The sequence below is a fragment of the Oryctolagus cuniculus genome, chromosome 18, assembly GCF_051225735.1.
Source record: "Oryctolagus cuniculus isolate XC-2025 breed Fujian yellow rabbit chromosome 18, ASM5122573v1, whole genome shotgun sequence".
NCBI classification, from domain to species: Eukaryota; Metazoa; Chordata; class Mammalia; order Lagomorpha; family Leporidae; genus Oryctolagus; species Oryctolagus cuniculus.
This window is the reverse complement of record NC_142884.1, coordinates 19,539,904-19,564,213: the sequence shown is the minus strand read 5'-3', so window position 1 is coordinate 19,564,213 and position 24,310 is coordinate 19,539,904. Positions and strand designations below refer to the sequence as shown.

The 24,310-nt window shown below is 60.3% G+C and overlaps 3 protein-coding genes across 3 annotated transcripts in view; all 3 read left to right on the top strand.

The window, feature by feature from the left end:
• Nucleotides 1-271, top strand: part of LOC149120812 (putative ATP-dependent RNA helicase TDRD12) — a 31,045-nt gene extending 30,774 nt beyond the window's left edge. Inside the window, exon 6 of the mRNA XM_089319323.1 lies at nucleotides 132-271. The gene's annotated coding sequence lies outside the window, so the exon portion shown is untranslated. The remainder of the gene's footprint in view (nucleotides 1-131) is intronic.
• LOC149120811 (uncharacterized) lies at nucleotides 100-2,977 on the top strand. The gene is made up of 3 exons (XM_089319074.1): nucleotides 100-276; nucleotides 1,310-1,967; nucleotides 2,878-2,977. Exons 1-3 carry the CDS (start codon nucleotides 237-239, stop codon nucleotides 2,975-2,977), a joined length of 798 nt encoding a protein of 265 aa, XP_089175200.1. The 5' UTR covers nucleotides 100-236.
• A 6,408-nt stretch (nucleotides 2,978-9,385) lies between these two features.
• LOC138846467 (TBC1 domain family member 28-like) lies at nucleotides 9,386-14,391 on the top strand. Its single transcript, XM_089319073.1, has 4 exons — nucleotides 9,386-9,391; nucleotides 12,147-12,254; nucleotides 13,336-13,445; nucleotides 14,220-14,391. Exons 1-4 carry the CDS (start codon nucleotides 9,386-9,388, stop codon nucleotides 14,287-14,289), a joined length of 294 nt encoding a protein of 97 aa, XP_089175199.1. The 3' UTR covers nucleotides 14,290-14,391.
• Nucleotides 14,392-24,310: the final 9,919 nt, after the last annotated feature.

Here is a 24,310-nt window from a genome sequence, read left to right as displayed (position 1 = left end):
GACGGAGGAGCTGGGGGTCCCCCTGCCTGTCCCTCGTGAGTAGGGCTTGAGGGAGGGATGAGGGGGTTGGGGAGGCCTGGGTTCCCTTCAGGAGGGCACTGAGAATCCCCCTGTTGCATCCCCAATCCCAGGCCCCCACAGACCACAAGGAGAAGTGGCCAGGGTCATCCCACTGTCAATTGGCCCCTGAGCAGTCCCTCCAGTGCTTGGCTTGACACCCAAGACATACTGGCCCGATGACCACAACTGTCTGCACACAGGACCCTCCTAGGACAGGTGGGTGGGTTCCCACCTGGATGTGGGCAGGGCTAGAGGGAGGTGGGGCTGTGGGAGACCCTGTGCAGTGAGGGGGAAACAGGCCGGCAGAGAATCCCCTTCAGCCATCTGAGAACCCCTGGAAGGCCCAGGTAACCTGAGCCCAGTTGTGGGGGCCGAGTGCACTCCTGTGAGCAGGGCTGGGCACAGAGGCAGGCGCTGGGGGCCCCCGCGGCAGAACACAAGTGCAACTGAGTGTGGACTCTGCAGCCCTAGCCTCGGGCCAACAGAAGGCAGCGGGACCCGGAGCATCGCTGGCCTCTGGGCTGCGGTGGGGAGGGGTCCCCGTGCTCCTCCCCTGCTGCTGCTGCCATCAAGGACCTGAGCGCCTGGGTCCCCATGCAGAGCAGAGATGGGTTTGTCCCAGCTCTGAGGCTCTAAGTGGGGGCCCAGGTGCAGGCTGTCCAGGCACTGGGGAGGCCCCACTGTGCCTCCAGGTGCTGCCTCCCCTGGGTGCTCGTAGGACAGTAGCAGTGACAGCCCAGTCTCACCAGGAAAGAGACAGTGGCCCAGGGGCAGAGGACACAGGGCACCCCTGCCACCTCTTTAGAAACTGCATTCCCTGTTCCCAAGGGCCTAAACCAATCTCCATGTCTGCCCCACAACCCCAGCTCTCACCCCCATCATCTTAGGCTCAGTTCCTTTCCAGCCATGTAGGAGGGACTCAGATGTGGGTAACTCAGCGAATGCACTGTTAGGGCGCAGCAGGTCAGGTGGGGTAGGTGACGGGGTCCTGAGTTGGTGCCTCAGTCCCCAGAGATGAGAGTGAGGTGGGGAGCTCAGGGCCATCCACCCTGTGGGGCTGTGCAGGAGGAGCCGGCGGTGTCCCAGGGCTCCCCTGGCCCGGGCTGCACACACCCTCCCGTCTGGGGCCAGCAGCCTGGAAGAGTCCTCAGCGTCACACGTGGTGATGGGGACCCCAGGGTTTTGTCGGGGCAAGCACCGAGCAGGCCAGACCGGGGCTGTGGTAAACAAACCGTGTCTCTTCTTGCAGCCAAGGCTATAAAACGGTGCAGCAGGCCCCTGGGGCAGGCACGCGTCTCCCAGATGCACGTTCCTGCCCCCACTGCTCCGAAGGCCAAAATCACCATTCAGGACACAGTGGCAGTGTGGGAGCAGACCAGGGGTCCCGCTACTCGTGCAGTGATGATCCGTCCTCCAGAAAGCTTTGGCCTCTGCATCGCCGAGAGGGAAGGCATGGAGGAGGAGGAGAGCTGGGAAGGCAGCCCAGAGCCCCTCGGCCTGGGCTCCCCTGTGGGGACCGCAGAGTCTCCAGCTGCGGCCAGCCCCACAGAGTCTCCAGAGTACTCGAGGAGGTGGGGAGGCCTGTGCCAGTGCGCCAGTCTCCCTAACCTGAGCAGGCCAGAGCACAGGGAGGACAACTCCTCCGACGCTGGCAGCCGGGAGGGCCTGTGGATGTGGGCTCCTCCACGGGCCTCGGAGCCCCCAGAACCAGGGCCCATGCAGGCTGTCCCCGCCTGGGGGCCACGGCTGAAGACTTCCCCCTACTGGCATGGCAGCCCCACGCACTCTGGGGACAGTCACGGGCTGGAGCCGGCCAGAGCCAGCCCTGGGATGGGAGACCAGGCCCGCGTGCCCTCCCTGGCCAGAGGCCTCCTTACCTCCTATTCCACAGGGCACCTGGATGATGGGTGCCTCCTAGAAGAGAGGCCGAGTCCAGCATCTGTCCTGCCCAGGCTGGGCAGCAGCCTTCCGTGTGTCTTCACGGCATCCTATGCACTTGGTTGAGCCCCCACCGCCCAGGCTCTTCCTGGGGCCAGGACACCCTGACACTGGAAGACAACAGCCATGCCAGGAGCCACTGTACTCTCCTCCCCGCCCCCCTCCCCCACCGCCACCCTCAGGTGGTGCTGAGCCTGTATTAAATTGTCCCATGGAAAGGAGTTTGCTCCAGTTTGTGACCCCGGTGCCCAGCGGCAGCAAGCTTCCCCGTGTTCCTGGGGAGATGGGTGGTTCCACAGCCCCCATCCTCAGGCAGAGACCCGCTCAGGACCCTGCAGGCACAGAAGAAACTCCTGGCTCCTGGCTTTGGATCGGCACAGCTCTGGTGGTTGTGGCCATCTGGGGAGTGAACGAGCAGATGGAAGACCTCTCTCTCTGTCTTTGCCTCTCCTCTCTCTGTGTAACTCTGACTTTCAAATAAATAAATAAATATTTTAAAAATGTATTATGTAAAAAATGAATTATGTATTCAAAATGTAGAGTGGCAGTGAAAGAGAGACAAATCCTTCATCTACTGGTTGATTCCCCAGAAGTCCTTGAGGTCCAGTTCTATGCCAAGCGAAGGTCAGGAACCAGAATTCCAACTGTGACTCCTATGCGGGAGCAGCGGCCCACATATTGGGGCCGTCTTCCACTGCTTTCCCAGGCCTGTTGGCAGAGAGCTGGATCCGAAGCTGAGCAGCTGGGACTCGAACCGGCTCTCCACTATGGGATGCCATCATTGCAAGTTAGCACCACCCTGGCCCGTGCACTTTAAATGCTAATATCCATGAACTTACTGAAGTCCTCTCCTACCCATGTGAACGTGTCCTTGTTTAGAGACTTCGGAGAAGCAGGCCACGCCCTCAGCTCCTCTGACAGCCCTCATGTTCCTGGAGCTCCCGTCCCTCCACAAGGGAGGGAAACCATGGAGAACTGAAGACGGGAGGGCGAGCCCAAGCGCGCAGGGGCGAGTGTGCACTGGGGCTGAGCCTGGCTGTCACTCCTACTGGCCTCCCAGCTCCTGCTGGGCTGCACCCTGGGGAGCCCCAAGCACATCAGCGCTCCCCACCAGGCCCTCTTGCTGCTCCTGGCCACAGTGGACAGCAGAAGGCAAGCGTGTGCAGGTGGACGAGAGCAGAGCAAGCCAAGGAAGCGGAACTCGCCTTAGCACAAGCTTCCCTCTACCAGCCCAGTCCTGCCACAGCAAGAACTCACGTGCAGGGCAGGTGCTGGGGCACAGCGGGTTCCACTGCTGCTTAGGATGTGGGCATCACAGGTCAGAACGCCTAGAGTCCTGTCCCACTGCTGCTTCCTGGCCAGCTTCCGGCCAGCCCCAGCTGTGCTCCCCTGTGTGGGGGAGGTGAACTTGCAGCTGCAAGACTTCCCTCACCATATGGGTGCTGGTTCCAGTCCCAGGCATTCCTCTTCTGATCTAGCTCTCTGCTATGGTCTGGGAGAGCAGTAGAAGATGGCCCAGGTCCTTGGGCCCCTGCACCCACATGCGAGACCCTGAAGAAGCTCCTGGCTTCGGATCGACGCAGCTCCGGCTGTTGTGGCCATCTGGGGAGTGAACCAGCGGGCGGAAGACCTCTTGTTCTCTGACTCTGTCAATGCTTCTCTGCAACTGTGGCTTTCAAATAAATTAAAAAAAAAAAAAAATGGAAGGAGGCCATGGAGGGAGGGAGACTGGGGCAGGAGGTGGCAGAGGCAGCAGGGTGGGAGAGGGTGTGTGCGGGGAAGCCAGGGACAGAAGGGAGCTGGGCTCCCCTGGGGCGTCTTTCGGGGAGCACAGGTGCGGGAAGAGATGGAGAAGTCGTGCACGACCCCTGCCTTTTGACAAGGCTGCACTTCTCTGTGTGTCCTGGTTCTGTTCTCCCCACGGGAAGACAAGGACCTGGGCGTCTCTCCCAGCCCAGTCAGGGTCCTTGACACCCAAAGAACAGAATGTGGTCAAATGCCAAGTAGGTGTTTAGAGACAACTGGTCTACCCCGTGTCCCCTAGCCTTCAGGGCCATGAGTGCAAGAGAGAAGCAGAGGAGCTGTACTCCGGCCTGCCCGCCACACTGGCACTGGGTCTCCTGCAGTTCCCATAGTCACAGCAGCCAGTCGTCAGGGTCCCAGCCAAGGTGCGAGAGGCTGAGCTGGCCCAGGGCTCCAGAGGCCCTGTGTGGTGCTTTCTCCCCTTGCCCAGGCAGGGTTTCCACTGGTTCTGCGCCTTCCCTGCACCCAGGCATGGGCCCATGGTCAGGTCCCTGGGAAGAGAGAGGGAGAAGGAGCTAAGCCCTGTGTTAATCCAGGGCTGGACTTGGCCAGTATCAACACACACACACGTGCGCCCTCTGCAACTGCAGGTCATGCAAGCTGTGGCCTGGGTTGGGCGTGGAGCCCCCCATCCCCGGGAGGACAGGCCCCTCCTGTCCCACTGGGGACACAGAGCAGGTATAAAGGGCCCCGCGATGGCAGCGGCTGTCCCTGCACCATGAAGCCTGCTGCTTGCCTGGTGCTGCTCGGCGCTGCCTGGCTCCTGTTCTCTCTTGCCAGTGGGTGCCAGCCACGGACGCCTGGGCTGGGGGTGCTCTGGGGGCAGGGGCCAGCTTTCCAGGGCAGTGCTGGCTCCCAGGGCGGGTGAAGGGACGCACCTGCCATGACCCATGCCTTCCATTTCTCTTCAGATTGTGACATCTGCCGGCTGTGCAGACAGCTGTTTATGAATTTCTGTCAGGACCCTCCGATGCGTATATTTCCTATGTGCAAAATTACCAAAGTGACCCGCTAGTGCTGCAAAACGCCCTGGCGCTGAAGCAGTGCGTGATGGGAAACTGACAGCAGAGGAGAAGGGGCACGCGATCAGTGCTGTGGTGAGTCCAGCTGGGCCTGGCCCAACACCGGCTCCTTCCAGGGCCCTGGGGAGGGGCACTGCTCGTGCCCACCACAGCCCAGCCTGGGACTCTGTGGGAAGAACCTCCAGAGGAGGATGCAGAGTTGGGGGCCGCCCCCCCCCCCACGGTGCGGGAAAGGACAGGGAGGGAGACTGTGTGGACCCGGAGCCCTGGGCTCCATGGCTGTTCAGCTCCCCCAGGCAGGCCCAAGACCCTCCAGGGCCGCTGTCCCCACGGCAGCCCTGCCTCTGTGTAAAATCTCAGCTCTGGCCTCCCTGGCCACAGCCTCTCCAGCGCCCGAGTCGAATCTTCTCCAAGCGGTGACCACTGGGTGCTGTCTGCCTTCAAATCTCACTAACTCACCCTGACCCCTCAGGTGCCCTCCTCCACCCCCAGACCTCATGTTTCCTTCTCCCTGGACCCCAAACGGCCATCTGGGGCTCTGGAGCCTGGAATTAGACCTCCAACAGCCCTTCCTGTCCTCCCGGGCCTGGCAACAGCTGGGGAAAAAGCAGACCAAACCCTGACTGCAGGTGGAGCACAGGCAGGGATGGGCACTGCTAGGCTGCAAGTGTGCCAGAGACAGAAGGGGCCAGCGGACTGGGGTCTGTGTGTTCCTGGAGGCCCCCGGTGCCACTGCCACCTTGCCAGGCCTTCTGTGTAGCCCCTGCCTGTCCCAGCCTCGCCTGCACCCCCCACAGAGAACCTCCCCCTCATTCCTCATCAAGGGAGGGATTTTTAGGAGAGCTTCTCAGGCACCCAGGGTGTAGGAGAGGATCTGACTTCAGCTGCCCAGATCCAGTGCCAGGCTGCAGCTCCTCCCCAGGAAGTGCCCTGTGCCTGTGCCCTGCAGGTGTCTCTAGGCCCCGGCCTCACCAGGTGTCCCGACTTCTCTTTGCAGAGTAAAATCTTCTCAGATCCTCTTTGTTAAGGGAGCCCTCCTGGCCAGAAGACCCAGGGCCACCCTGGGCCTACATTCTCAGCAGGTGCAGCCCCGCGCACTGGCGGCCTCTCAAAGGAGGAGGCAACAATAAAAGCCCGCATTGCACAGAGTCTGCTCAGTGCTGGACCAGACACCGGGCATGGGTGTGGGAGGCGGGCGGTGCAGCGGGGCCGGCTGCCGTGACTGCCAGTGGCGGCTGGATCCAGGGCTGTCCGTGTTGTTCCTGCAGGGGTGCAGTGTGGGGCGGGGTGGGGGGGGTGTGGTCTCCGTCGGCATGGCCGAGATCCGCAGGACACACGCTTCACTGACCAGGCGTAGCCGGCTAGCCAGCTTCAGAGCGGCAGTGAGAGTCCCAGCGTCACCGTGAGCACACTGCGGCTCAGAGCCGGGGCGCGTGCCCAACTGCACAGCAGCTGCCACTCTGCTGTCCCGCCCTCTGCAGGGAGACCCGCTCGGCTGCTCATTTTGTGGCCGTGCACGGTGGCAGTGGTGCCCACCTATAGATGGATATGAGACCTCCCACCTCCAGGCCCAAGGGACATAAGGGGTGGGAAGGGGTCCCTGACCAGACAGAAGGACCTAAAGGTCAGGGGCATGAACGGCCCTGGCCATGATCCAGAAATCCTCTCTCGTGCCTCAGCTGGTCCCAGTGCCAACCCCCAACTGTGGACGCAGCTGTGACCCCGCAAACACACCCCGCGTGGGGTCTCCCGCACAGTGGGCCCAGGGTCTGGGTGTCTGCGGTGGCTCAGCCCTGTGGTCATGATGCTGCCGCCTGTCTCAGGCCCCCCACACGCCTGTCTGTGCCCTCTGGGCCTGGATCTGCCACCTGCCCCCTGCTCTGTCACAACTCACTGAGGGCACTCGGCACAGGGCTGTCTCGGGAGAAACATCTGTGTCATCCTGGTGACCAAGGAGCTGCTGGGAGGCCCAGACAGCGGCCGCTCCTGTCACCGGTGGCTTGCTGGAGGGGGGCAGGGTGGGCTGATTCTTTTCCTGTTTCTCCCACACTTGTACCTGGGCTGGCTTCACAGAGAGAAGAGGTCGGGGTGGGCGCTCCAGGCAGCGGTGAAGTCCCGGATTGGGGTGCCCACATCCCCAGTCAGAGGGCCTGGTTCTACTCCCAGCTCCTTGGCTGCCATTCCAGCTCCCCACTAATGCACACTCGGGGGTTCAGGTGGCACCTGCAGGTGGTGGTCCAAGCACTGGGGTTCCATCACCCAGGAGGGAGGGAGACCCAGATGCATTTCCTGCCTTTGGCTGGCCCAGCCCTGATTCTGGGAGCCCAGCACTCATGCCTTCCCAGGGCCCCACCCCATCTCACCTAGCAACCTCCTACTCTGCCCACCTCTTAAAGGTCCCACACCCCTCTTGGTGCCACAAACTCTGTCTAAAGCACTTACCCCAGGGGAGACCTGCTCTTTGTGCTCACTGAGCTCTCTCCACAGAGGAGCAATGGGGGACCCCTGCCTCTGCAGGAGTGAAAGGGAGCCCAGGGGACGGGAGGGCTTGGGGAGCAGAGACCCCCTCATTACCCCACCTCTGGGACCCTGGGGCTGTGTCCCACCAGACTCCGTCTGACAGATGCAAATCTATGTGCAGTGAGGACACAGGCGACACCAGGTGTCTCGGTCAGCTCTCTGCTGCTGTGACAGAATCCCACAGACTGGGGCGATGTCCAAGCCACACGAGCTGATTGGCTCACGTCTCTGGAGGGCCTTCGTGCTGCATCCAACATGGTGGCCAACATCCCATGGGGGTGCAGGGAGAGGCGGGTAGAGTCAAAGATGTAGAGAGAAAGAGGGAGAGAAGTAGAGGAACTTGCTTTTATTTTGAACTTTAATTTTTATTGTTTAAAGATTTATTTATTTTAAGGCCTCAGCCACTGGCCACTGCAGGCCTATGCTGAGGGGAACAGTGGATGGAAGCAACCACCCCCCAAGATCCATGAATTAAACATATGTAACAACACCTTGATGATAAGGAAACATTTGTAGCAACAACAATGGGAACTCACCCCTGTGCACCCTAAGCCACCCCAGGAGGCCAGCATCAGTCCATGCAGGAGCTGGGTTGGGGCCCATGCACCCATGCTCCCTGCACACGGACTCTGGGAAACAAACCTCCCCCCCAGTGAAGGAAAATGCAATGTGGAGAACACTAAGCCTAGGCATCTGGAGTTTGAACTCAGGCAGAGAAAGGAAAACGAATGGGCGTCTTCCACCCAATTAGGAACATTACACTGCTGAAGCTGAGTGGTCCCCATTCAGCACTCGCTGTGTTATTTTACAGCACTTTGTGAGTCTTCCAAAGAGTTTACAATGCAATTTAAAGCTGAGAAGCTGAGTGGGGAGGGGGAATAAAAGAATCAGTTAAAACCCAAGTGTTGCTGGACAGCATCTCTGGACACGACACAGCGGTGCACTCATTCACACTCCACAGAGGAGGCCAGCAGGTGTGTGGGTGACCAGGGCCCTGCACCCTGTGGTCTCCATGCCAGGGCAGGGGAAGTGGGCAGGGAGGCAGAGCAGTGGGCCCTTGAAGGGAAAAGAACCGACTGTGGCCCCAAGGTGGCAGCCTAGGGGCAGTGTGGGGCCCAGGACCAAGGAGGTGCTGGGGGAGGGCTGAGCCACTTTCCCAGGGGGAGCAACCTTGCGATCAGCACCCTGGGGAGCTGCGGGCTTGTGGCTACTCCTGCCTGCGGCCTGACGCGTGCTGTCCCTGTTTTGATGGTCAGCAGCAGCCCGGTGTTACCAGCATGCGGCTCAGGTGCTGGTGCCCAGGAGTTCTCAGTGCTCTGTGCCTGAAGCCCTGGCCCGTGTCCAGGACAGGGCCCTGGTTCCCACTCTGGACAGGCTGGGCCACACTGGCTTGAGGTGCTCAGCGGGAGGCTCCCCTGCCTCCATCCCAGAGGACCCCTGTGTCCACCTCCTACAACTCCAGGGAAGAAGGGCTGGAACAGAGCAGGAGGGGCAGCAGAGGGTGGCAGTGCTGGGGTGGGGCCTGTGGTAGGACAGGAGGCTGCTCCCCCGGGAGTCTCAGTTCAGGTCATGGCAGGGCAGCCCCGGAGTGTGGGGACAGGTCTATGTGGGACTCCCTATGCGACCTTCTGTTCTAAGAAAGAGGCCTTCACAGTTGGGCTGTAATACAATTGCAGAGGCAGAAAGGAGGGGCGGGAGGTGCCGGTTGCCTGAGACTTGGGACCGTGACGGCAGGTGGCAGAGGGCCCTGGCACCCCTGGTTCCGGGGCAGTTCTGCCAGAGCCCTGCCCTCTTCACCTGGGCCCTGGGGAGAACACAGGCCCCACTTGTGGTGACCTTTAATGAAGCCAGGCCTGAGGACCCTGAGCCCTGCCACAGCAGAGCCACTAGGGATTGGCTGGCAGGCTTCTGTGATGTCACAGTCACTGAGATGCGCACTCTGGGCTGGGAGGCGACCAGAGGCCAGTAGTGCGTCTACTGCCCAACTGACCAGTTGGTAGTGTAGGCAGCAGGCGCATTTCAGAGAATCACATGGATTCCCGATGGAGGTGAGTGGCACTTGCTCTAATGAGCTGTGGCGTGGGGAAGGTCCCGCCAGGGGGGGCGGCCCTGGTCTCCCACACCGGATTCCATGGGCAATGTGGTGGAGCTCTGAGTGCTGCCCCTGTGTGCAGAGCGTGTACACAGTCGTCTCATTCCTCCCGCTCTGCTGGTCACCAGTGTTGAATGGGCCTGGGTGTGAGTCTGTGTCTGGACACGGGTTCAAGACTAGGTGTCGGGTCAGCTGGTATCAGGTGGGCAGGGAGGCCGGCTCTGAGAGCCCCAGAGATGCGGGAGCTGGGAGCAGGCCAGGGAGCCCCGTAGACTTGGGACTTGGGCCCCCTGGAGGACACGTGGCTGCCAGCCTGGGGGAGGAGCATCCTTTCCAAGGGCAGGGGAGGCAAGGTGGGGGCTGTCCTTCCCCAACCGTCCGTAGTCAATGAGCTCTGCACAAGTCATAATCCAAGGACCCGGCCACCAGGTGCCCGCCTGCCTGGCTGTGTGGCTGCCCCACCTCTGACCAGGGGGACAGCCCTCAAAGCAGCATTCCTGTGGGCTCCCCAGTACTGGCTCCCATGTGCGTGTGTGTCTTACAGATTGGATATGAACGCCCTGAGGTCCCGGAGGGCCCAGGAGCGAGCAGAGCTCATCAATAAATATGAGCAGGTACTGGCCAGGGTGCTGGGGGAGGAGGTGGGGCCCTGCCTCAAGGACTGTGCCTGTGAGAGCCAGACCCCGCCTCCCTGGGGACACGGGGGAGGGGGCAGGTGGACATTTCCCCAGTGACTTCTCATCCGGGTCCCCTCTCGGCTGCAGGGACGCCGAGGAGCGGCACTGTTGGTGCCCGAAGAAGAGGACGATGAGGGCGGCTGCCTCGTCCCAGACAGGCTTGGGTTCCTGCAGTGAGTCCTCCACACCCCAGCTCACCCCAGGGCGGGACTGGGGTCAGAAACCCCAACATGAGGCGGCACACCTGTCCCCGGCCCCGACCTTGAGCCCAGCTGTGGTCACAGGCAGGCACTGGTCAGCATTTGGGGGCAGGAGTCGGACGTGGAGGCTGTTCCCACAGATGTCGGGGAGAGAGGCCCCGTTGCTGGAGGGTGGGCTCCGGTGACCTGGAGGGATGGAGCCATCTCGGGCCATCTCTGGCATGACTCAGCAGCCCACCTTAGCACGGGGATAAGGGCTTCTGCCTCCATGTTGTGCCAGAACCTGGAGAATAAGCAGGAGCAGAGTGGTGGAGAGATGGCCAGGGTCCGGGCTGACAGAGGAGGGGTGAGGTGGGGCACATGACCTCAGGAGGCCAGGGCACAGGGGGGAGGGTGGGCAGTGGGGGACCCTGAGGGGTGTAGGGGTCCCAGGTGCCTCGAGCCCCAGGTGCACACTCACAGCACTGAGCATCTCTCAGGCAGGTCACTCGGACTCGGTCAGTTCCAGGGTGACGTCCTGGGCAGAGCTGATGTGGGGATATAGCTGCCTCAGCCCTGGGCAGTCTGGCCCTGCTCAGGACAGCCACCCCCCAACCGCTGTGGGGGGCTGCCACACACCCACGAAGGTGGACCTCTGACAGGCCTGGAGCCCCCCACTGGCAGCAAGGGCCCCTGCCTGGCCCTAGGCTCCCTGTGCTCATGGTCACCAGCCCCTCCCTCCCCATCTCAGTCCCCTGGGCTGAGAGGATGAAGCTGGTCCTTCCCTGGCCCACTAGGGAGGTCGCGGTGCCTGTTGTGGTCCTGTCCTCACCTCTCCGCCTCCCTTGCTTTCCAGTGAGCAGAAGCTGCCCCAAGACAGCACCCCGGGGGCAAAGGTAAGGACAAGTCCTTGGCCATGGGCCAGTCATCTGGAAGCAGAGCTGGGCAGAGGGGGCACGTGGGGCTCGGCAGTGGTGAGTGGGAGCGCCATAAGGTCCCGCGATGCGGTACTTATACGGCACCTGCTGACATCTTACCACACTCACCTGTCCCAGAAGTGAGCCGCAGCTCAGGGGTGTCTGCTGTCGGCCGCCCTGACTCATTGGCATGGTTGGGAGTGACCTGGCTGGAGCTCAGGGGCTCTCCTTGACGAAGGGGCAGCTCGGGTCAGAGGCCAGGCCACCGATGCTCCCCCAGACAGAAGATCTGGGGCTCACGGTCTGTGCCTTTTCTGGCTCCTTCCATTTGAGCGCCCACAGAGCTCCTGAGCTGCATCCGAGGGCCCCTCTCAGAGCCCCAAGCTGGGCTCACGCCATCCTGTCTCGTTTTCCAGCGTAAACAGGAGGTAAGAAGGATCCAGAAGTGGATAAAGATGATCAAGAACCATAGTAAATACCGCGGCAGTGACAAGGTACCGTGGCGATGAGGGCCCCTCGGGAACACTGAGAGCTGAATTGGGGTTTGAGCAGTGCCCATTCCTGTGCCAGGCACCGCCTGCCTCTCAGATGCCCAGGGGCAACTGTCCAGTCCCTAGAGACACAGGTCATGGGCACACCTCCCCATACACACAGGACACTGTCCTGGTAGAAAATCTGAAGTCACTGCTGAAGACAATCCCAGATGCAGGGCAGGCGTGGTTCCAGGAGCCCTGTAGCGGCCACTCCGTACACGGCAGAGCCGGTGCCCCTGAGCCCTTGGCCCTCCAGTCACTGTGGGTCATAAGGCCCCCATCTGGGCAGATCCTCCCTCTGCCAATACACAGGGAGCCCCTGGCTTCTCCCTCTGCTGTCTCACCCTGCGCTGCCTCCACGAGTGGCCACATTCAGCACTCACCAGAGCCTCCTCTTTCCTGTAGTTTCAGCGCAGAATCTACAAAGGCATCCCTGCCCAGGTGCGCGGGAAGGTGTGGGCCGTGATGCTGGAGGTGGACAAGAGGAAGGCCCAGAACCCGGGCAAATACGCGGTACGGCTCTGCACTCAGCCCAAGGGGGCCCGGCCTGCTCGGGCCTGCTCAGGAGCCTGAGTCTCCGTGGAGGACCGTCCCTCACTGAGCCCTCGGGAGCCTCCTCCCCATCCTGCCTTCCTCTCCCTAGATCCTAGTCAGTGCCTCCTCCACGTCTCCTCAGACCCAGCTGGGACTGGACAGGTGTGTTTTGTGCCAGAGGCTTTAACCTGCTCTCTGCTGAGCTCACCTGGGCAGCTTGGCATACGGCCAGAAGAGAGGACTTGCTGGTCCCTGATGGGCGGGGGTCTCCCAGGATGAGATCACAATGGTGTGAGGTAGGGAGCCCCACAGGCTCTGTGCTAACATGGCCTGCCCGCAGCTGGCCGGCCCTCACCTAGGCCTGCCCACAGCTGGCCCTGCCTTCACATGGACTTGCAGCCCCTGGCATTGCCCTTGCCTGGAGAGGCCGCTCCAATGGTCACACAGCTCTCAATGCTTCTGGGAAAGGAGGGAGTGAGGACTGGTGTGGGCAGAGGGCTGTCAGCTGCAGCTGGCTCTCATGGCCCCTGGCTGCCATCAGGGAGCAGGGCCCAGCTGTGTGGCCCACCCTGCCTCCCCCAAGTCTGCAGTCTGGGGCTGGCCCTGGGAGCTGGGCCTGGAGACAGTCATTGCCCAGGCTCAGCTCCAAGCCAAGGGCGGCTTGCAATGTCGAGATGGAGATGGGCCCCTCCAGCAGGGGGCAGCATGGAGCAGTGGTCAGGCTGTGGCTGACTCCTGGAGGGCAGGGCATGAGATGCCAGTGAGGAGGCTCAGAAGCCTGGCTGGGGGCAGACCACGTCGTGCTGAGAGCTGAGGCAGGCAGGGGGAGTGCACAGGGACCTTTCAGAGCCCCTGTCTGCTGCTGACCGTCAGGGTTACGTGGGCACTGAGGCAAGTTAGGGAGCCCATGACCCTCCCTCAAGGTGGGACCCAGAAAGGAATGAGCGCTTGCAGGGAACTCCCTGTCAGCCAGAAGAGCTGACGTGGACTTGAGGTCCTTGTGTGGCAATGGGGCTTGTGCAGTTCTTGAGGCTGCCCCCCCCTTGTCCCTGCCCTGCAGGAGATGAAAGAGCTGGCCAGGCTGGGCGCCACTCACTTCCATCACATCGACTCCGCCATCGCATGGACTTTCAGAAACCACCTCATGTTCCGGGAACGTTACGGAATGAAGTGAGGCCTCTGGGCTGGGGAGGACCCGCGGGTGGGAGGAGCAAGGGTCCTGGGGCACATGGGGTCCCTAGGGAAGATTGGGTGCAAGCCTAAAACAGTTCATTGAGCACAGAAAACAAACTTGCCTTTTCTATAGTACACAAACTTTCCCAAGACACTGTGGAGAGACTGAAATGAAAAGAAACACCAGGGGAGACAATAGTAGCAATCTATCTAATAAAGGTGTTGTTTCCAGAATATTCAAGGAGCCCTTCAACTCAGTCACAAGGAAGCAGTGGGCAGCCCCCCAGTACCCCGGGAACACAGGCTCGGGGGGGACCCTTCATGAACGCACACACAATTCACCTCCTCAGCGCATGAACACACGCTTATTCCCTACACCACAAAGGGGCACCAGCGCACAGCTGTGGGAATGGGGGAAATAGAACCACTGAGGACGCCGGGTGCTGCTCCCTACAAGGCTGAACGTGCATGGGAGGCTGACTCTCCACAGCTTGGACCCACGGGACTGCACTCCCACAGTGGGACGCTCACCTGTGCCCTGAACACCCACCTGGGAAATGAAAGTGCACGTGACTGCGCCCTGGGAGGTGTGCGTGTCCCTGCAGGCGGCGCTCACCCACATGGTGGACAACACGCAGGTGCCCTGACGACGTCACTGCACATGAGCAGAGTGTCACGGGCCCTGCGTGTGGCTGTCAGGCTCTGTTAGGCAGAGCTGCACTGAGAGCCTCGGCAGCACAAGACACACGGCCTCTGTCCTCTCTCTTCCAGCCAACAGGCCTTATTCCACATACTGATGGCCTATTCCGTCTACAATCCCGTGAGTATTCTGGGATCATAGCGCAGGTGCTATCCCGGCAGTCCCTGCAGGGCACCCCTGGTCACAGAGATCCCAGCCTGGGTTGAGGGGGCCTCGCTCATCCACAGCTCTGAGGAAGAGCAGTGGAGGCCAGGCTCTGAGCCTCTTGGACCCAACCTCAAGTTCTGGGAGGAGAAAGGCAGCCTTCTCCTGGGCTGGTCTCCAGACCCCAGGAGCTTGGCCATGTTGGGATGCCCCTCCCAGGACTAGCATTCCACGCAGTGGGGCGGGGGGCGAAGGCAGGGCAGATCAGGTGTACGACTTTGCTCTGGGTCCCACTGATGCCATTACACCCACCAGCCCTGTGGTTGGACCCATGGGCCTGAATCCCACTCTGTACAGCGCCACTGCCACAACCACCCACTCAGACTTTCCCATGAGTGGAGCAGGCGCAGGGCTCCATGGGTGACCCAGCAAGGCCTGGACATCCCCACCCCCCTGACCTGCCACTGGCCAACCCTGCCTGGTGCCCTGGTTCCCAGGGGTGCCTGGCATTCAGGAAGCCCAGGCCTGCACCCATGCCAGAGGCTCACCTCCTGTTCCGGTCCTGGTAGCACTTCCTGGCTTACTTCTTCCTCATGTGAGAAAGGGCCACCGGCTCACCTGCAGAGCTCAGGGGTCCAGAAGCTTCCATGGGCATGGATCTGGATTCCCACAGCAACCTGGCCCATGCTGACATCTTGGGGGTAACAGGTGTCCATACTTGAGCTCTCCCCCTGTGCTGCCTAAGCTCAGGCCCTGCAGGATTCCCTCCAGGAACTTGGAGAACTTCTCTGGGCTCCAATTCTTGGGCAGCTGACACCAAGTGGCAGGATTCAGGCACAGGGGCTCCCTGTGCCTAAATCTTCCTGGACCCTTCAGTGGGTGACCCTGATCTGCCTGAGAGGTGGGCCATCCTAGGATATCATTCTTGCCAGGGGAGGTCTCCTAAAGGTATTCTGGGATCTTGCAGGAGGTGGGCTACAGCCAGGGTCTGAGCCATGTGGTGGCACTGTTGCTCATGTATATGCCCGAGGAGGACGCTTTCTGGGCCCTGGTGCAGCTCATGGAAAGCAGGAAGCACGCGATGCACGGTAGGTGGATGGCGTGTGGGGCCCAGTGCATGCAAGTCCGTGCACGGCCCTCACTGGCTCCTGAATGTGCAGGACAGTGTCACAGTGTGGGGGGGGCTCCCAGGAAGCCAGGGCTGGCAGAGGCCTCCCAGACTGAGCCAGCCCCCTTCTTTTACCACCACCCAAAGGCCCTGCAGCTTGGCCATGGCCATCCTGGGTGTGAGAACCTTCAGAACAAGGGGTCCTGTCCTTGTCCAGTGACTCAGGTCGATTCTGACTCTTCTGCCTCACACGTCTGTACACAACTCTCAAGCACAGAGCCACACCCAGGGAACTTGTGGAAGGCAGCATCCCCTGTAGGGTCACCCCTCCTCGCTCCTGAGTCTTGGAATGGTCAGGAGGCACCCAGTCTGACTTGCACCCACCCCAGCGGGCTCCAGGGGGCAGCCAGGCCTGGGCTGCACACAGTCACCCACCTGCACCCACCTCCCAAGCAGATCCTCTGCCCTGGCCACGTTCATCCCCACCTGCCCCTGGTCCAGCCTCCCCTGACCCTCAGTGCTCAGAAGCACCCCACCCAGGCCTGGGGCTCTCCAGCCTTCCTAGGAGGAGGCTCTCACGTGGGGGTGTGGCTGATTCTACTCAGGTTTCTACAAACCAAACACCCCCAAACTGGAGCGATTCCAGCAACACCTGGGGCTCATTGTGCATCGCGTGCTCCCCTCCCTGGAGAAACACCTGGTAAGTTAAGCATCTCCTTTCTCCTCTTGGGGGCTCTGGGCTCATGGGACTGCTTCCTGAGCCAGGGGAGGCCACGTCCTCACCAAAACTTTCCTTGGTTACGGGGGTCCACGGCAGCTTGGGTGTTGGTTTGTTGTCCAGCACTTGGTCCCCCAGAGTTGGCGTAGATTGAAGGGAGATGCTGTCCCCAGAGCAGAGTGGAAGGAGGGACCTGTGTCCCTTCAGGAACCTGCATGGCTGGGAGGGGGGATGCCCCTGCTGCTGGGCTTCCTGCACCCAGGGGCTCTGCCCCAGGGCTCAGATTAGAGGGAGTCAGGCCTGGGCCCTGGGCCCTGGGCCCTGAGCCCCCTCTGCCTCTGCCTCTTCTTAGGAGAAGGAGGGTGTGTGCCTGGAGGACTCCACCGCCCACTGGTACATCCAGTGCTTCCTGGATGGGGTAAGTGCCCCGGGGACCCCTTGCCCAGGGAAGCTCCTGCCCCAGTGCCTGGTTCTCTGGTGCTGGTGGCCTGTGACTCTGAGCTCCCCCAGCCCCAGCAGACACAGGAGGGAGCCTGCTGTGCAGACCAGGCAGGCCCTGTCCAGCCCTGCTAAGGGTGGTCCAAGCTGAGGCTGAGCCTCAGAGCCAGCAAGGAGGGGACAGGTCCCACCAGGACCCATCCTGAGAGCCTGGCAAAGGCCAGAGCCCTACAGTGAGAGGCAGGAGATCCATAGACCCCCCGAGGCAGAGGCTGGTGGCAGCACAGCCCAAGGGCTGAGCCCTCCCCAGGTCCCTGGGGTGTCTGGCATCTCCAGTGTGGCTTCCAAAGTGTGCAGACCCCCAGGGTCCAGGACAGGACATGGTCATCCTCTGTGGGTCTGGTTCGCTGAGTGGGCAGGGATGTGGCCATGAGGCATGGCCTCCCCTCCCCTCCCAGGAGGAGCTCTGGCCTTCTTGTGTGATCAGCCTCCTGGAGTCTCCCTCTGTCCTAGGGGAGTGACACTGCACACCCACCCCTGTGGGCCCTGCTGAGGCCCTGATGGGCGGGTCCTCCAATGCCTCTGTCCCCAGGTGCCGTTCCCCCTGGCTCTGAGAATATGGGATATATACATCCTGGAGGGCGAGCACGTGCTCCCGGCCATGGCATACACGGCCCTCAAGATCCATAACAGTGAGTCCTCAGGGCCCACAGAGGCCCGGGTGCTGGGGACGGAGGAGCTGGGGGTCCCCTGCCTGTCCCTCGTGAGCAGGGCTTGAGGGAGGGATGAGGGGGTTGGGGAGGCCTGGGTTCCCTTCAGGAGGGCACTGAGAATCCCCCTGTTGCATCCCCAATCCCAGGCCCCCACAGACCACAAGGAGAAGTGGCCAGGGTCATCGCACTGGAAATTGGCCCCTGAGCAGTCCCTCTAGTGCTTGGCGTGACACCCAAGGGTGTCCAAGGGTGTCTGCAGCCCATGTCTGGTGCTGGGACAGGGCTTGGAGCAGCCATGGTGGCTGCGCCATCCCTAGGGCCCCTCCCAGCCTGACACCCACCCCCATGTCTAGAGCGCCTGCTGAAGATGCCCCGGGACCACCTCCGGGAGTTCCTGCAGGTGACCCTGAAGCAGGCCTGGTCTCTGAGCGAGGACGCGGTCATCAGGCAGCTGCGGGCCTCCATGCGTGAGCTGGGGAAGCTCCAGTGCCTCCTGCCTCCCGAAGGTGAGTCCAGCACACGGCCCCATCCCATGCTCCCTTGGGGGAGTCAGTAGTGGGAGTGCCAGGCCCTGACATCCCCGCCCAGGGCCTCACCTCTTCCTGGTCCTCCTTGTCCTCCCTGGGCTCAGCAGTTCTGCTTTCTGAAGCTCTGTCAGCATGGCCTGGCAGGGCCTCGGGCAGCTTCCCAGAATCCTCCTGTGGGTGCCGGCTCTCCCCCCACCACTCTGGGGCCGGGCCGTGGAGCTGTCCTCAGGACATTTGTGGCTCTGGCTCCTCGGCTGACCCCCACTCTGGAGTGGATTGGAGGCCCCGCCTTGAGCTACCCTGCCCAGGTCTGGAGCAGGTGCCCTGGCTCAGTGCCCCCAGGAGCCTGGAGCACAGCTGGACCCCCACTCCAGCAAGATGAGAAGTGGCCCTGCCTGCCCAGGGGGCCCCTCCCCAACTGACCCCACACAGGCTCCTGGCCCGATGACCACAGCTGTCTGCACACAGGACCCTCCTAGGACAGGGGTGGGCGGGGCTCCCACCTGCATGTGGGCAGGGCTAGAGGGAGGTGGGGCTGTGGGAGACCCTGTGCAGTGATGTAAAGGCTACCGGCACTGGATCCCCTTCAGCCATCTGAGAACCCCTGGAAGGCCCAGGTGCCCTGAGCCCAGTTGTGGGGGCCGAGTGCACTCCTGCAAGCAGGGCTGGGCACAGAGGCAGGGCTGGGGGCCCCGCGGCAGAAAACAAGAGTGTGGGCTCTGCAGCCCTAGCCTCGGGCCAACAGAAGGCAGCGGGACCCGGAGCATCGCTGGCTTCTGGGCTCTAGTGGGGAGGGGTCCCCGTGCTCATCCCCTGCTGCTGCTGCCATCATGGACCTGAGCGCCTGGGTCCCCATGCAGAGCAGAGATGGGCTTGTCCCAGCTCTAGAGGCTCTAAGTGGGGGCCCAGGTGCAGGCTGTCCAGGCACTGGGGAGGCCCCACTGTGCCTCCAGGTGCTGCCTCCTTGGGTGCTCCTGGGACAGTAGTGGTGACAGCCCAGTCTCACCAGGAAAGAGACAGTGGCCCAGGGGCAGAGGACACAGGGCACCCCTGCCACCTCTTTAGAAACTGCATTCCCTGTCCCCAAGTCCTGAACCGGACTCCATGTCTGCCCCACAGCCCCAGCTCTCACCCCCATCATCTTAGGCTCAGTTCCTTTCCAGCCATGTAGGAGGGACTCAGATGCGGGAAATCAGCCAATGCACTGTTAGGGCGCAGCAGGTCAGGTGGGGTAGGTGACGGGGTCCTGAGTTGGTGCCTGGGTCCCCAGAGATGAGAGTGAGGCAAGGAGTTCAGGGCCATCCACCCTGTGGGGCTGTGCAGGAGGAGCCGGTGGTGTCCCAGGGCTCCCCTTGCCCGGGCTGCACACACCCTCCCCTCTGGGGCCAGCAGCCTGGAAGAGTCCTCAGCGTCACACGTGGTGATGGGGACCCCAGGATGAGGTCGGGGCAGGCACCCTGCAGGCCAGACGGGGGCTGTGGAGAAGCAAACCGCGTCTCTTCTTCTTCCAGCCAAGGCCATCGAACAGTGCAGCAGGCCCCTGGGGCAGGCACGCGTCTCCCAGATGCACGTTCCTGCCCCCACTGCTCCGAAGGCCAAAATCACCATTCAGGACACAGTGGCAGTGTGGGAGCAGACCAGGGGTCCCGCTACCCGTGCAGTGATGATCCGTCCTCCAGGAAGCTTTGGCCTCCGCATCACCAAGAGGGAAGGCATGGAGGAGGAGGAGAGCTGGGAAGGCAGCCCAGAGCCCCTCGGCCTGGGCTCCCCTGTGGGGACCGCAGAGTCTCCAGCTGCGGCCAGCCCCACGGAGTCTCCAAAGTGCTCGAGGTGGGGAGGCCTGTGCCAGTGCGCCAGTCTCCCTAACCTGAGCGGGCCAGAGCACAGGGAGGACGACTCCTCCGACGCTGGCAGCCGGGAGGGCCTGTGGATGTGGGCTCCTCCACGGGCCTCGGAGCCCCCAGAACCAGGGCCCATGCAGGCTGTCCCCGCCTGGGGGCCACAGCTGAAGACTCCCCCCTACTGGCATGGCAGCCCCATGCACTCTGGGGACAGTCACGGGCTGGAGCCGGCCAGAGCCAGCCCTGGGATGGGAGACAAGGCCCGCGTGCCCTCCCTGGCCAGAGGCCTCCTTACCTCTTATTCTGTGGGGCACCTGGATGATGGGTGCCTCCTAGAAGAGAGGCCGAGTCCAGCATCTGTCCTGCCCAGGCTGGGCAGCAGCCTTCCGTGTGTCTTCACGGCATCCTATGCACTTGGTTGAGCCCCCACCGCCCAGGCTCTTCCTGGGGCCAGGACACCCTGACACTGGAAGACAACAGCCGTGCCAGGAGCCACTGTACTCTCCTCCCCGCCCCCTCCCCCACCGCCACCCTCAGGTGGTGCTGAGCCTGTATTAAATTGTTCCATGGAAAGGAGTTTGCTCCAGTTTGTGACCCCGGTGCCCAGCGGCAGCAAGCTTCCCCGTGTTCCTGGAGAGCGTAGGCAGCTCCACAGCCCCCAGCCCCAGGCAGAGACCCACTCAGGACCCTGCAGGCAATGCCTGAGATTCAGCTGTGCCCTGTGGGAACTGGGTCAGGGTGGGAGAGCAGCAGCTGTGAGTGCCCGTGACCTCTGGGACAGATCAGCACAATAGGAACAGCCGTGGTTGGAGGGCCTGTGTCACCTCTGTGCTCTCCCCTAGACCTGGGCGGCCGTGGCTGCAGCATCTCTGGCTTGACCCCGCATGTCTCTCACAGGTATGGGATACCTGTGTCACACTGTATGTTCCAGGACCTCAGGAAGGAATTAAATTCCTGTGGTGTATACGCTGGCCCGTTATCAGGCTTTATTGTCCAGGGGACACCGAGGACCAGCAGGGCTGACTTAACCGCCTTTATCACATTTCTAGCCTTTTCTCCGGATTGGGCTGCTGCAAATACAGCCTTTGAATAAGTATCTCCCACCACTTGGACAAACTTAAGTTGACCCAAGGAGTTCATGTGGGTGAAGTCCACTTGCCAGAGCTTCTTAGGAGCAAGTCCTCGCGGGTTCACTCCTGCTTGTAGCAGTGGGGCTGACGGGGCGAGGGGGCACAATTCTTGCAAGAGTGCACTAGGTGTTTGCATTGGCTCATTGTTAGCTCCGGGAAAAGTGATTTTGTGTTGCTTTCTGCCATATGAAGTTTTTGGTGTAGAATAGGGGCTTGTTCTAGGTGTCTGATGGCAGCCAAGTTGCAGGAGATAAGATGATCGACCTTTTCATTGCCTTGGGAAACTCACATAACAAGCAGCAAGTATGACCTGCAAACCAGCGTAAGCACAGCAATGGAGTTTTTTTTCTGAACTTGAGCCTTGAACCCCCTGGGCGGTTTAAAGGGCCCTGTGCCTCCATCAGCACCAGCAGGTGGTATCGGGAGAGAGGCATCTCCCCAGACTGAGTTGTCCCGAGCCCTTCCAGCCCCTGAGGCTGCAGCCCTACAGGCCCACACGCCGGGTCACCAAGGGGCGGTGCTGCTCTGCCTAGACCCTCCAGAGAGCTCCCCCAGCCTCCGATGCAGGAGCACAGTGTGTTGGCTCCAACAAGACGAGGGTGTCCATGGAAACGCTAGCAGAAGCGAGCCCGAGACAGCTGCTTGTGCTCTTATCTGGAACCCGGTGAGCAGCAAGACGAGTAACTTAATATCAGGTTATAACCATGAATAAAACCCCACATGTGAGTGCATCCTGATACAAACAGATGACTGCATAAGCAGACGGATGGAGAAGAGACAAAATACTCCTGAGAGAGACCCTAAGTAGTCAATGGCTGACTCCGCTCCAGCAGGGGGAGCTACTGCCCCTCCCTGACAGATGTGGACAGTCCTCTGGTGATAACCCGTGGTCAGCCACAGCTGTCATGCACCTGGATGCCAGGTGACAAGAAGGGACCTGATTTCTTTGGTTTTCTTTCCAAACTCCTCAACCCTAGTCCAAACTCCAAAGAGAGCACAGTGTAGGGGACATTGGGTCATCCCTGGCCAGGCCTCCCCTAGAGTGGCAAGGTCAGAAAACTCAGGACAGGCTGAGAAAGCTCCCAGCCCCGAGGACAGGTGGACAACGGGCAGCTGGCACTCAGCTCTGGGTGCTTCTTTGCCAAAAGCAGTTGCCGGATGTGAATCCTGTTTGGCACAGGGTTCTCCCTGGGCTCGAAATAATTGTGTGTCTTTTCTGCTCTGATGCCCAGCAAACCGTATTCTGTCATTGTTGGTGATAGAGTGCCTCCAGCCAAAACAAAACAAAAGTGCTTAATCTTGAATTCACTTGGAAGGCAGAGTCACAGAGAGGCAGAGAGAGAGAGAGCGAGCGAGAGAGAGAGAGAGCAAGAATTTCAGTCCGTTGGTTCACTCCCCAAATGGCTGCAATGGCAGCTGGGCCTCCTCTGGGTCTCCCATTTGGGTGCAGGGGCCCAAGCACTTGGGTCATCTTCCACTGCTTTCCCAGGCCATTAGCAGAGAGCTGGATGGGAAGTGGAGCAGCCGGGACTGGAACTGGAGCCCACATGGGATACCGGCACAGCAGGCAGCAGCTTTACCCATTAAGCCACAACATGGACCCTAATTTTGACATATTGTGACATGTAAAACCTGCACTTTTAAAAATGTGAGGGGCTGGCTTGTGGCTCAGTGGGTTTAAAGCCCAGGCCTGTGGTGTTGGCATCCCATATGGATGCTGGCCAAGTCTGGCTGTTCTGCTTCCAATCCAGCTCCCTGCCATGGCCTGGGAAAGCAGTAGAAGATGGCCCAAGTCCTTGGGCCTCTGCACCTGCGTGGGGGACCCAGAAGAAGCTCTTGGCTTCTGGCTTCTAATCAGCACAGCTCCGGCCATTTTGGTCATTTGGGGAGTGAATCAGCAGATGGAAGACATTTCTCTCTCTCTCTTTCTCTATCTCTCTAACTCTGTCTTTCAAATAAATAAAATAAGTCTTTTTTTTAAAAAAATTAATGTGAGGCAATATCTACACATTCACAAAAGACCTTCAAAAACATAGTGGAAGCTGCATTTTATGAAAAAGTCATGTGACTTTCGAAATTTTTGCACTGAAATAAGCGTACTGTTTTTTTTTTTTTTTAAGATTCGTTTATTTATTTGAAAGTCAGAATTACACACAGAGAGGAGAGGCAGAGAGAGAAAGAGAGACAGAGGTCTTCGATCTGCTGGTTCACTCCTCAACTGGCCCCCATAGCCACAGGTGTGCCGATCCGAAGCCAGGAGCCAGAGCTTCTTCCTGGTCTCCCACGCAGGTGCAGGGGCCCAAGGACTTGGGCTATCTTCTACTGCCTTCCCAGGCCATAGCAGAGAGCTGGATGGGAAGTGGAGCAGCTGGGACTCAAGCTGGCTCCCATATGGGATGCCAGCACTGCAGGAGGAGGCTTTAACTCACTACGCCAGAGCCACAGCACCAGCCCCAGCTTACTGTGTTTAAAAAGGAATTATTGGGGCCAGCGCAGTGGCCCAGTGGGTTAACGCCCTGGCCTTAGGGACCGGTGTCCCATATGGGCACCGGTTCTAGTCCCAGCTGCTCCTCTTATGATCTAGCTCTCTGCTATGGCCTGGGAAAGCAGTAGAAGATGGCCCAAGTCCTTGGGCCCCTGCACCCGTGTGGAAGGCACAGAAGAAGCTCCTGGTTCCTTGCTTCAGATCGGCTCAGCTCTGCCTGTTGCGGCCATCTGGGGAGTGAATCAGTGGATGGAAGACCTCTCTCTCTCTCTCTCTCACTGTCCACTCTGCCTGTCAAAGAAAAAAAATAGAGTAATTATCCAGACTTACTTCCTATAATTAATTGACTTTGACACTTATTATCAGGACTTCTACCATGCACTGCTCATTCAAAATATTTGATTCTGATTAATTTTTAGAAGCCTATAGTATTTCTTTTTTGTTTGTTTTTTCATCTATAGTATTTTGAGCAGGAGAATCTTCAGAGCCCATGATCCAGAGAATTCTTTCTGTGACTATCACATATTGGTTTTTTTGTTTTCCTTTTTAAATATTTATTTATTTATTTATTTATTTATTTGAAAGGCGTAGTTACAGAGAGGCAGAGATAGAAAGAGAAAGAGAGAGAGAGAGAGAGTCTGCAAAATTACTCTTTTTTTTTTCTTTGACAGGCAGAGTGGACAGTGAGAGTGAGAGAGAAAGAGAGAGAGAGAGATAAAGGTCTTCCTTTGCCGTTGGTTCACTCTCCAATGGCCACTGCGGCTGGCGCACCACGCTGATCCGATGGCAGGAGCCAGGTGCTTCTCCTGGTCTCCCGTGGGGTGCAGGGCCCAAGCACTTGGGCCATCCTCCACTGCACTCCCGGGCCACAGCAGAGAGCTGGCCTGGAAGAGGGGCAACTGGGACAGAATCCGGTGCCCCAACCGGGACTAGAACCCGGTGTGCCGGCACCGCTAGGTGGAGGATTAGCCTGGTGAGCCGCGGTGCCAGCCTGGATAATTGCTCTAGATAAAGACACTGTAGGGGCTGGCACTGTGGCGTATTGAGTAAACCCGCTG